Source organism: Gorilla gorilla, chromosome 7, assembly GCF_029281585.2.
Source record: "Gorilla gorilla gorilla isolate KB3781 chromosome 7, NHGRI_mGorGor1-v2.1_pri, whole genome shotgun sequence".
NCBI lineage: Eukaryota > Metazoa > Chordata > Mammalia > Primates > Hominidae > Gorilla > Gorilla gorilla.
The window spans coordinates 32,250,326-32,262,862 of NC_073231.2; the positions used below are offsets into that span (position 1 = coordinate 32,250,326).

The 12,537-nt window shown below is 46.0% G+C and overlaps 1 protein-coding gene across 4 annotated transcripts in view; it reads right to left on the minus strand.

Moving 5' to 3' along the window:
• NUGGC (nuclear GTPase, germinal center associated) overlaps positions 1-12,537 on the minus strand; it is a 68,900-nt gene that overhangs the window by 10,024 nt on the left and 46,339 nt on the right. For all 4 annotated transcript variants that reach the window (XM_063709162.1, XM_004046833.5, XM_063709161.1 and 1 more), the window contains 2 exons: positions 9,127-9,291; positions 1,637-1,794 (listed from right to left, as the gene is read on the minus strand). In XM_063709162.1, coding sequence (XP_063565232.1) covers positions 1,637-1,794; positions 9,127-9,291 — 323 coding nt within the window. The remainder of the gene's footprint in view (positions 1-1,636; positions 1,795-9,126; positions 9,292-12,537) is intronic.

A 12,537-nucleotide genomic window follows, 5' to 3' on the forward strand; every position in this document is an offset into this window, starting at 1 on the left:
TTGGGTGCCATTGGGAAAGATGCACAATTTTCTGAATCTCAGTTTGTTCAGATGTAAAAAGACAGAAGCCACTCCTTAGAGTCGCTGGGAACATCCGATGAGCTAATGCCTGCCAAGTGCTTAGCATTGGTGGCCAGGACAGGTAGCTGCTCTCTCTTTGCCACCTGCTGGGTGGGCTACAGCACAAGGCTGCAACCAGGCAGTGGCGCAGGCAGAGGTTGGAAAGGCAAGCTGGAGGCAGTTGGAATGTCTTGAACGCTTCTAAGGAATTTGAAGTTTAGCCCACAGAATTGTAAACAGGGCGGGGGTGCAATCGATGGAATGGCATAATCCAAGACGTGCTTAAAGAAAGGTGGGGCAGGGACGGGGGCTCTCAGTAAGACACAAGCAAAGGCTGGACAATGGTTTGAGCAGCCACCGATGGGCAACCACGTGAAATGCCAGTGGGAAGGACAGAGGCTATGGGTGGCTGTACTTGGGGACTGGGAGATTCTGTTTCTGTTGATGGAGTAAAGAATTAGAGGTCGGCCGGACGCGGTGGCTCACGCCTGTAATCCCAGCACTTTGGGAGGTCGAGGCGGGTGGATCACGAGGTCATGAGATCGAGACCATCCTGGCTAACACGGTGAAATCCCGTCTCTACTAAAAATACAAAAAATTATCTAGGCGTGGTGGCGGGCACCTGTAGTCCCAGCTCCTCAGGAGGCTGAGGCAGGAGAATGGCGTGAACCCAGGAGGCAGAGCTTCCAATGAGCTGAGATCGTGCCACTGCACCACTCCAGCCTGGGCGACAGAGCGAGACTCCGTCTCAAAAATAATAATAATAATAATTAGAGGTCAAGGAAGGAGGGAAGGAGGGAGCACCAAGGAGGTACAGTCCCCAAACCCACACCATGTATGTGAGCAGGCAGAGTGTGCCAGAAACAGACACAGCATCTTAAGTGCATTCGGGGAAAGCTCTGAGGCTGGGTGTGGTGGCTCATGCCAGTAATCCCAGCACTTTGGGAGGACGATGGGGGAGGTTCACTTAAGGTCTGGATTTCAAGACCAAACTGGTCAACACAGCAAAACTCTGTCTCTACAAAAAAATATTTTTTTAAAGTTAGCCAGGCATGGTGGCATATGCCTGTGGTCTCAGCTACTTGGGAGGCTGAGATGGGAGGATTGCCTGAGTCCAGGAGTTTGAGGCTGCAGTGAGCTAGGATTGTGCCATTGCACTCCAACCTAGGCAACAGAGCAAGACCCTGTCTCATTTTTTTTTAAAAAAAAAAGGAAGAAAGAAAGTTCTAAAGGCCATGTGTTTGCTTAGTTCCACTTTCTCCAATCAAAATACCCTGTCCTGGGCTCAGATCCCTAAGAAAATGTATCCCCTGCTGCATGTACGAGATATTTGAAAAATAATGGGAATCGTAACATTAGTCTGAAAGCAGCATCTCAATCTGTGTCCAGGTCATCATGGGAAATTTTTAAGTAAACAAAACCAAGAAGGCTTTTGTGTTTTGCCAAAGACTCAGCTTTCCTTCTCCAGTTACAAGCTACTCTTTACACTTACAGATCCAAAGTCTAAATTCTTAAAGACTGGCTCCACATTCTTCCAATGTTTGTTCCCGAAGGTGCAAGATGAGAGATCCTTTACCTAAAAATGCTTCCAAAAACAGGGTCGATCTGGTCATAGATGGGCTGAGTGAGGGCTTCATTTAGATCAATTCTCGCCAGAGTCCTGGAGGCATAGATGCCATTTTTCAGGCAAACAGCTTTCAGGGTCTGATGAAAACCTTGGTTTCCTTTACTCCTCTAGATAATCAACAATAAATTAGCAGAGTTAGCAGGCATTAACTGGAAGGTCACTGGATTAGAATTGCATTGCCCTGGTCAAAGATCACTACCAAGAATCACAGGAAAGTGTAGAGACAACATGCTCTTTAAACATATGATTAAACTAAAAGAGGGAGGACAGTGGTCACACCTCTAGGTCGTCTGGGTGCCCCTGCCATGGGCTTCCTAAAGTCCCTGTGCTCACTTTGATCACAACCCTTCTGAAGTGATTCTGTGTTAGTTTACTCATTTGTCCGGCTCCTGTACTCGGCCATTAGCTCATTGAAATCAGGCACAGTGTCTCATCCATCTTTATGTCCTCAACATCTGGCAATAACTTAAGTAGTGTTTGAGAAATATTTGCTAAATGAGCAATTATTGAATGAATAAATAAATGAATGAATGACAACGTGCTATGACCGGACAATAAGTATATGTCTTGAATTTTCTAAGGATAGTCCAGATTTCATAAACTTTTTGTTAAACTTTTAATGAAATACAGTTCGAATTGTAATGTCTTGGCGATGTTTTTTTCCCAGGGAAATAAATACATAAATGAGAGGAAAGAAAAATATAAAGCTAGACCTATGAGAGACATTAGTCAATTTCGGCCAGATGGTAATCATTAGTAAAGAGGGTAAAAATGTGTTTGCTAAAATTTCAGTAGAGAGCTCTGTGATTCTTTAATCAATGATATATGTTTTAAGGGAATGGCCACATAGCATTGTACAATTGGTATAATTCTCTCTTTTTTCTCTGCTCTTTTTACTTAGTATTACAACATGAGAATATCCCCAAATCATTGTAAATATGTTCCAGGCCAGATGCAGTGGCTCACACTGGTAATCTCAGCACTTTGGGAGGCCAAGGCAGGTGGATCATCTGAGGTCAGGAGTTCAAGACCATCCTGGCCAACATGGTGAAACCCCCATCTCTACTAAAAATACAAAAATTAGCCAGGCATGGTGGCACATTCCTGTAATCCCAGCTACTCAGGAGGCTGTGGCAGGAGAATTGCTTGAACCTGGGAGGCAGAGGTTGCAGTGAGCCGAGATCGCAGCACTGCACTCCAGCCTGGGCAACAAGAGCGAAACTCCAACTCAAAAAAAAAATTCCAAAAATTGTACTAATAACCATTTAATCTAGTATCATATGGATGAAAAATAATTCATTTTACCTCTCTCTTGTTCTTAGACATTTCGGTTATTTTCCTATGTTAAATAATGATACGATGTTAGTATGTAACTGTCTTCCCAAATTTCTGATCTCAAAGATACATTGTTTATTTGATGGGAGCACCTTGGGCATGTTTGTAGTCACAGAGGAAGAAGTCATTAAAGGGCTGATGAGATGGGACAGTTGATGGGGTAAAGTCCTGGAGACGCTCGAAAATGTCTGTAGTTGCTTCTTCCGCTCACAGCAAACTCTCAACAGGGTGATCTCTGCCTCATGCCTTCGTCCTCTCAGCTCCCACTCACTCATTCACTTTCTGTGATCTGGGTTTTTCAATCATGGGATAGAAACAGCTCTATCTAAGGTCACTTCTTTATCTATTGCTATGAAACAAATTACCCCGAACATAGCGGTGCAGTGGCTTAAAAACAAACAGTAAACGCCTGTCATCTCTCAGGGATCTGTGGGTCAGGACTGGGATGGCTGGGCTGGCCACTCTGGCTCAGGATTCTCCTGAGGTTTGGTCAGGTGTGGCTGGTGGCATAGTCATCTGAGTGAGGCTGGAGGATCTGCTTCCAAAGACACCCGGCTGCTCGCTGGTGCTGGCTCCTGGCCTCAGGCGGGGGCCTTAGCTGCTCTCCATGTGACCTCTGCACACAGTGGCTCAATTTCAGTACACAAAGGCGTCCCCCTGAGAAAGTGACCCAAGAGCCACCATGGAAACTTCCATGGCCCTTGATGGCCTAGCCTCAGAAGCCACACACTGTCACCTCTGCAGCATTCTCCTGCTCAGAAATCAGCCCTGATTCAACGTGGGGGAGACTCCATGAGGGCATAAATACCCAGAGGTGAGGACCCTTGGGGCCACCGTGGTGGCTGCCTAGCACAGGCACCAATGAAACCCTCAATGGCCAAATCCAATGGCTCTGGTTTGCTTTTGTTTGTTTGTTTGTTTTTTACTTCTCAGGAGCATGTGATATTCTTCTTAACGAACTTTTTTTTTCTTTTTTAAGAGACAGGGTCTCTCTCTGTCACCCAGGCTGGAGTGCAGTGGCATGACCATAGCTCACTGCAGCCTCCAACACCTGGGCCTCCTGCCTCAGCTTCCTGAGAAGCTGGGACTACAGGGGTATGCCACCATGCCCAACTTTTTTTTTAAGAGACAGGTTCTTGCTATGTTGCCTGGTTGGTCTTGAACTCCTGGCCTCAAGCAATCCTTCTGCCTCAGCCTCCCAAAGTGCTGGGATTACAGGCATGAGCCACTGCACTCAGCCTTAACAAACTTTATTACTTCAGTTTTCTGGTTGGAAAATAAGAAATTAAGCATTACACTAAAAATAAGCATAAAAATAAGAAAATAGGCATTACACGATTTCCTTCTTCTGCTACCTCTCAGGCTTTTCCTTCTCTGCCCCTCCCCTGCCCCTCTTTATTCTTTTGCTTCCTTAATGTGGCCTTTGTATGAAGCGATATCCTATCACTGTCCTTCTCTCCACTCCTCCTCCATCCCATTCACTGGTATATGGCATCAATTCCATGCAAGTGACAGCTACATCCTCCAGCCCCACCTCTCTCCAGGCTTCAGTTCCACATTTCCAACACTGTATTAGATATTCCACCTCCATGAAACAGTAAATACATAATCTTCAGTTGTGAACATATTGCTTCCCCAACCAAAGGATAAGCTCCTCCCTCACAAATCTTCTTAGATCTTCTTTAAACTGAAGCAATTTGCTTTCTCTTGGATGCAAATCTTCCCCAAAAATGTTGCCACCTTGCTTTCCCACACCCCCCCATGTCTGAACTATTGATAATCCTCATTGAGATGTCCTTCAGATTTGCTCTCCCAGCCACCTCTTCCTTCCTATTCTGTCTGCCACAACCTTTGTTGAGATCTTGCCATGTCTCATCTTAACAAAGCACCTACTGTAAGGGAAATGGCTGCGCTTTAGTCAGGAGTAGGCCGAGGCGGTCTTCTGGAGCATCATGACTCAGCGGGTTTGGAGTACAGGTGCACAACCCTGCACATTATGTAACCACGCCACATGAGGTGCATTAGAGGATCACCCAGATGAGCTTGTGCTTGGCTCAGAACCACTATTGTCTATAGACGGTATAATTACCCTGCTAACGCTGTACATACAGCTCGCTCATGCCCAGAGAAAGAGTAAAGCCATGTCAAAACTGTCTACGATTCCTCGTTTATCCAGCTACCCGCCACTCGCTCACCAACTCCCCTCAGACCTCAGTTAGACCGTGACACCTCCTAACCAGGCTCTCTGCCTCCAGTTTTTCCCCAAGCATTACGCTTCCCAAAGCATTAGTTCTGATGAAGCTATTCTGCTCAAAACTTCACTATGTTCCAACTCTTTAACCTGGTCTAAAGTCTGCAGCAAGCTGACTGTCAGCCTAATCCCCCAAAACTCTGCCCTGTGTACTTGCACTGCAGTTAGATGGCAGCTTCTGGCTCCCACATGAGCTCTGGCCTTCCTCCCCTGAAATGCCTTCCCTGCCCCTCCACTCCTCTGTCCAAAGACACACCACCAGCCTCCAGGGCCAGGCTCCAACAACCTCCTCTCTAGAAGGTTTATTGGACTGTCCTCTAACCTGGCCTGCGATTTCTTTTCCAATATCCATCCCTCCTTCTTCACTGTTGCCTCCCTAGTCCTTCTGTTCTGGAGAAAATGAACTCTACTCCTGCCTCCACGATGGGACACACACACAGGCCTGAGCTATTCAGCACAAGGCATTCTCTTTTCTCAGGGATCGGTTTAGAAATAGGCATGTGACCCACTTAGAGTCAAAGAAACACCGTGAGAGCTTTGCTGAGGTTTCTAAAAAAAGTTCACTCTTCTGAAAGCAGGCCCGGAAATGGCTATCCCCCTGTTCCTCTAGACCAGTGATTCTCAACCGGGAGTGATTTTGTCACAACTGAAGAGTGCGGGCTGCTACCAGCACCTAGCGGGTAGAGTCTAGGGATGAAACAACCTGCAATTCACAGGACAGCCCCTCACAACAAAGCATGATCCGGTCCCAGATGTCAATCATGCTGAGGTTAACAAACCCTGCTCCAGAGCTCATGGTGTTCAGATGTGAGTGCAAGAACAGCTGCAGCCATTTTGCCATCATGAGAGAAGCAGCCTGAGAATGGGGCCCACGGAGGCACTGGATTCAGCTCATCCCCCAGGCCCTGTCTTCCCTTGGCTCTCGGGCACGTGGGCCAATACACTTCCTCATGGCTAAGAATGGCTTCAGTTAGGGACTCTGATTTGCAGCCAAAAGATTCCAGCCTGTCACAGCCCCCACCAGAATGCTCTCCCTTCTCTAAACATTTGGAGAACTTTCTGACTGTCTTGTGGTCCTCACCAGCATGCTACCTTTTATTATAGTTCCCCAAATACTCTCTTAACTCTTCTGAGCAGGGATGTATCTTTCTATCCCTGAAAACTAATATGAAAAACAGTTGATTTGTTAGACACTGTCTTTATGCTGAGTGCGTTGGTCAACCCAGCATTATCACTTTACATTCATTCTTTCAACTTATCTTTACAGCAACCCTATAACATAGGTACCATGGTCCTCAATTTACACAGAGGAACCTGAGGCACAGAGAGTTTGAGTAACTTGTCCCAGTCATATAGCTGGCAGATGGGGAAACTGAGGTATGAACCAGAGCCCATGTGGGATACGAAGCCTCTTGGCAACCATGCCTTGTATTCCAAAGTCCTTGTTACATGCAGAAATGAATGAATGCAGCAAAATTTACTTTTATGGGGATTTATAGATGTTAAACTATATAACTGGTTGGCAACTACAAGTTGCTGCAATCGTTTGCTGAGTAGTTTAGGAGACGCAACAGGTGAGTGCAGCAGGAGTTGGGTGTCAAATTATGAAGTTAGGCCGGCCTGGGTTAGATGTGGAGTCCATGCATGGCCATGGAAAAGGTATTTAGTCTCTCTAAGGCTGTAAAATTAAAATAATAATAAGGGTGTTTGCCTCACAGAATGGCTGTGAGGATGGGATAAGGTAACGTGCAGTATGTGATTCCACAGTCAGCATTTTGCACACATTTGCTGACTGAATGCACGCATGCATACATACTACACACATGGATACTTGGCTACCCACGCCCAACCGCATGGAAGACACTCCAGCTGTCATCCTCCTGTGTCCACACACTGACGCTTTCCCCAGTGACCCCAGAATCACCCCAACTTATCTCCTCCTTTACTCTTGGTTCTTTCGGCATTTATTCTTTGTCTTGTGCTAGAGAATCTCCTCCTTTCCTTTCATCCAAATTGCAGCACATGCATCTACTTATCTAGACATTTTTTTTTTTTTTTTTTGAGACGGAGTCTCACTCTGTCACCTCAGCTGGACTGCAATGGCACCATCTCAGCTCACTGCAAGCTCTGCCTCTCAGGTTCAAGTGATTCTCCTGTCTCAGCTTCCCCAGTAGCTGCGATTACAGGTGTCACCACCACACCTGACTAGTTTTTGTATTTTTAGTAGAGACTGGGTTTCACCATGTTGGCCAGGCTGGTCTCAAACTCCTGACCTCAGGTGATCCATCCACCTCAGCCTCCCAAAGTGCTGGGAATACAGGCACAAGCCACCACACTCAGGCTCATCTAGACATTTAAACAAGCTTTTACACAAAGCACACAGATAACAACACCCAGAAGAGGCCAGGTGCTAGAAAGCCGGTATCATCAGTGCACATAGAAAAGCCTCCAGGAAGCCAACCACCCCATCACACTCACCTTTTCACACATTTTCCACTGCTCACATTCCAACTTTCCAAGGCCCACTAAAAACTACAACCACAGACCATCCATGCACTTCTCCCAGCACGGGGGGACACCAAGTCATCTTTGCTGCATGAGCAGTGTTGTCCATCACATCTTCCCCTTAATGGGTGCTACGGACTAAAGTGTGACCCTTGAGGTTCACATGCGAAGCCCTAACCACCAGGGTGACTGTGTTTGGAGACACAGCTGGTAAGGAGGTAATTAAGGTTAAATGGGGTCATAAGGGTGGGGCCCTGATCTGACAGGTGTGGTGTCCTTCTGGGAAAAGAAAGAGATCCCAGGAGTGTGCGTGCTCAGTGAAGAGGCCACATGAGGACGCAGCAAGAAGGTGGCCATCTACCTTTTCCAGAATAGGAGAGAGGCCTCAGAACTCACCCTGCTGACACCTTGATCTTGGACTTCCAGCCTTCAGAACTACGGGAAAATCGATGTCTGTGGTTCAGGCCACCCAGTCTATAGGATTTTGTTGTGGCAGCCCAAGCAGACTAATACAATAGGCCTCTTTTTTCACCCCTTAGTCTTAGATAAATACTGCCTTGCACTTACATTTTCATCCTTCAGAAACTCTATACAACTAATTAAGAAATAAAACCACAATTTGTATGCCAATTGAGAGGTTACAAGATGTTTCCTTATTGTGTAAGCTCATTGATACTGATATTAACACTACCAGATAGGTAGGGCAAGCATTGAGCATCCTCATTTTATAGAAGAAAACCAATAAATTTTTAAAAAATGGGTCTAGGGCTTTGCCCAGGGCTACAAGGTGGATGTTTGGTGGAGCTGGTACTCCAACCAAGACCCTCAGATCCCAGATTCCCACTCTGTCTTTGCTGAACTGTGTACCTTCCTTGGTCCTTTCAAGACACAGATGAACAACTGTTATGTGCAATTTTCACTCTCTCCCACCCTCCTCTAGCTCTTTTTTTTTTTTTTTTTTTTGAGATGGAGTCTCACTCTCTCGCCAGGCTGGAGTGCAGTAGTGCAATCTCGGCTCACTGCAATCTCCGCCTCCCCGGTTCAAGCAATTCTCCTGCCTCAGCCTCCTGAGCAGCTGGGATGACAGGCACACACCACCACACCTGGCTAATTTTTGTATTTTTAGTAGAGACGGGGTTTCACCATGTTGGCCAGGATGGTCTTGATCTCCTGACCTTGTGATCCGCCCACCTCGGCCTCCCAAAGTGCTGGGATTACAGGCATGAGCCACCGTGCCCGGCCCGCTAACTCTTTACCTCTTTTGAAGGGAATGGGATGATGCAAAAGAAGCTTGGGGATCGGGCAGGCCTCCTGGAATATCCGAGTTTTCCCTGGAAGGGTCACTCACCACCAAGCATGTCCTGAGGATGCAGCGGTAAGAAGTCCTGGCGGTCCTGACCCCTTCTTGCAGAGGCTGCTCCATGCAGGCGAAGCACTGTGCGATGGCCTTCTCCAGCAGCTCAACCTTCTCTTCCGCAAATCTCCGCAGGACACTCATGTGCAAGTGTTCATTCTAGGGACAAGGACCATAAAAGCAACAGGCCACCCCCTCCCTAAGGGCACCTTCTCCTGAAGCTTTGCTTTCTTTAAGCTTGTCACCAGCTCAAGATTCAGCTTATCACGCAGAGCTGACTTCTCTTTATTGTCCCCATAAGACCTCACTCAGTGCACAGACCCCTTTAGGCTTTGTGGGGTTAGAGAATAGAACAAATACCTGCCTGGTGCAACTTATTTCGTTTCTTAAAAATCACAGTCTCTGCTTATTCCGCAACTTATTTCAGCTGTATAATCCATCAGGCTATTTGGGGACGTAGCTATCCACATAGAAATCCAATTGTTATCAAAACAGATTTTTCCAATGACATCTGATTCAACAAACATTTCACGAGCTTTGACTCTGCACGAAGGAGTTTTTAAGGATAATGCTTCTTAAATTTTAACATGCATACAAATCAACAGGAGATCTTAAAATCTGAAATCCAAGGTCCTGGGATTCTGCATTTCTAGCCAGTCCTCAAGTAATGCTGGTCTTCCGAGCTATGAACCACACTTTGCATAGCAAAGCTACAGGACCACAAAAATAAATCCATGCTTCCTTCTTCAAAGAATACAGTCTAATCAGGGAGAAACATATATTCAAATAATACAAGGAAGTGGCCACCAGAGAAAGCCTTGACCCCTAGGTGCCTGATATGGTTTGCTGTGTACCCACCCAAATATCATTTTGAATTGTAGCTCCCATAATTCCACGTGTTGTGGGGGGGACCTGGTGGGAGATAATTGAATCATGGGATTGGCTTTCCCCATACTGTTCTCATGGTAGTGAATGAGTCTCATGAGATCTGATGGTTTTATAAGGAGAAACCCCCTTTGCTTGGCTCTCATTTCTCTCTTGTCTACCACTATGTAAGACATGCCTTTTGCCCACCATGATTGTGAGGCCTCCCCAGGCACATGGAACTGTGAGTCCATTAAACCTCATTTTCTCTATAAATTACCCAGTCTCGGGTATGTCTTTATCAGCAGCATGAAAATGGACTAATACAGTGCCAAACTGGGAACTCATAGTGTTGTTCCCCACACAGGAACCTTGGTGGGCCCCACAGTGCCTGCAGCAGTCAGAGCCACACTCCCCAGCTTGGCCTTTAAGGCACCCCATAGCCAGAACTCACTCCACCTCTCTAGCACCACCATCTCTGTTTGCCTGACACATCCTGCCAAGTAGCTACCCCTGGACTTGCTGCTATTCCCCAAACATGCTGTCAATCTTGTGCCCTCTGGGCCTTGCTGATTTCATCTTTGTTACTTCGGAGACAAAGCTCAAAGGTCCTTCCCATGAGGCACCTTCCCTGAGTTCCCAGGTAGAGGTGGGGCTCTCTGTCCTGTGCTCCCACTGCACTTCCCACAGTCCTGCACCACAGCACGTCTCCTGCCTCCTGCCGTATGACATCTTTCTCATTCCCTGTGTCTTCCTCCCTGGATAGGAACTTGCCAAAGGAGCAGGCTCTTAGTCATGCTCTTTTATTCCGGGGCACAGCACAGAGAGCAAAACCCATAGACATTTGTGGATTGAACGAGTGGCCCAGAGAAACTGCAAGATAATTTGGGCTTTTAAATTCTATTCCAAATAGACAGAAATAGCTCTCGAATCGATGTGTGACCTGATACAGGTGATTTAACTTCTCTGATTCTCAATGGTATCATCTTTAAAGTAAGTGAATTGGGTTGAATGATCTTGAAAACAACCTCACACTCTAAAATGCTGTGAATCTTGGAGTAAATACGTTTTAGAGTTTACGGAGACTGTTTAGCATTCGGTGCACCCCGGGAATTTCCCTCATTTTCACCACTAAGAATTCTACAAAGCATTTTTCCCAGGACATCCTTTAGATTCTTTTGAATTTGTGGTGTCACCAGTGATGAAAATGAAAGAAGAAAGAAGTCATGGAAAGAAAAGCTATGGGCATGATTCTCACAATGCCTCACTCTCAATAAATCCTTGTTGAATAAACGAAAGAATGATAAGAAAGGGAAGAGCGGAGAATAAAAGAACAATAAGAAACAAAGAAGCTGGCACTTAGTATGAATAAACGCAGACTTCATTTGACATTGAGATGTGATCAACTTCCTATGGACTCTTAAAAATAATGATTGCTCATTTAAAATCACTACTCAAACTCCAAATTTTTGGTTTCAGTGATCATCTTTGAAAAAAAATCAATCACACACATACTTAGATTTGATTTTTCAGAATTCAAAGGAACTGACAAATTCTTGCCTTCCAACTTTCTATCAAAGAGCTAAGAGTAAGACCAATATCTAAGGCCAAGGAATTTTGAGCAAAGTTGCCAGCAACTCCCTAACATAGCTATTGCAGAATTGCCAGTCAGCCCCCTTCTCCTCTATGTTTTCCACTGCTTGGAGTCTGGCTGCAAGGGTGAATCTGAGCCCCTCTGAGCTCTGCACTTCCATATTAGCAAAGAAAACACGTGGGGTGGGCACTTCTGGCCTTGATGGCAAAATGCCTTGTCCTAATGTTTGTAAAATACACCAACCTCACACAGCCCACATCGGATTCATTTTCCATCAGCACTTCCAAAAGCAATCTTGTGCTGGGCAGAGAGACAAATTTCACCCTGAAGAACTGTTTTGGGAAATTGGAAGGTCAAACCCTTCCCCAACGATTTCAGCGGACAAAGTCAAATAAGAAAATCTCAGATTCCAAGAGTTTTCTTTTGTTTTTGTCCTGTACAACTAGACCAAAACAAGTCGTAAGAAATAGATTAAAAAAAGATTGAATTTTGCTCTATATGCCCCTTTTATGCAGAAGGAAGACCCCACACCACTAAAGACTTTTTACAAGCATTTATAGACAACCAAAGGCCCCAGGTGGCACTGCTTACTCCCACATGGAAGTCAGGTCTCGAGTGTCTGCCTCCCCTTGCCACCCCACAGGGTCATCATTGGCCCACCTTCCCCATCCTCAGGACCAGCTCCTCGACCACTCACAAAGCCCTATTCATGTACTTCCTCTGCCCCTTCCCTGTTCCAGCATAACAAGAAGACAAACACCTTGACTGTGCACATCTGACGGGTGAAGGCAAGTGTGGAAATAAGTGAAAACCAACCAAATGAGGACAAGCAGAGGCTGTTTATTCACAGCTCACTACAGCAACAGAGTCAGCCACCATCATTTGAGTTCAGCAGAGACTCAAATGCAGGCAGGGGAGTGGAAAAGCTTCATGGTGGACAAAAGGAA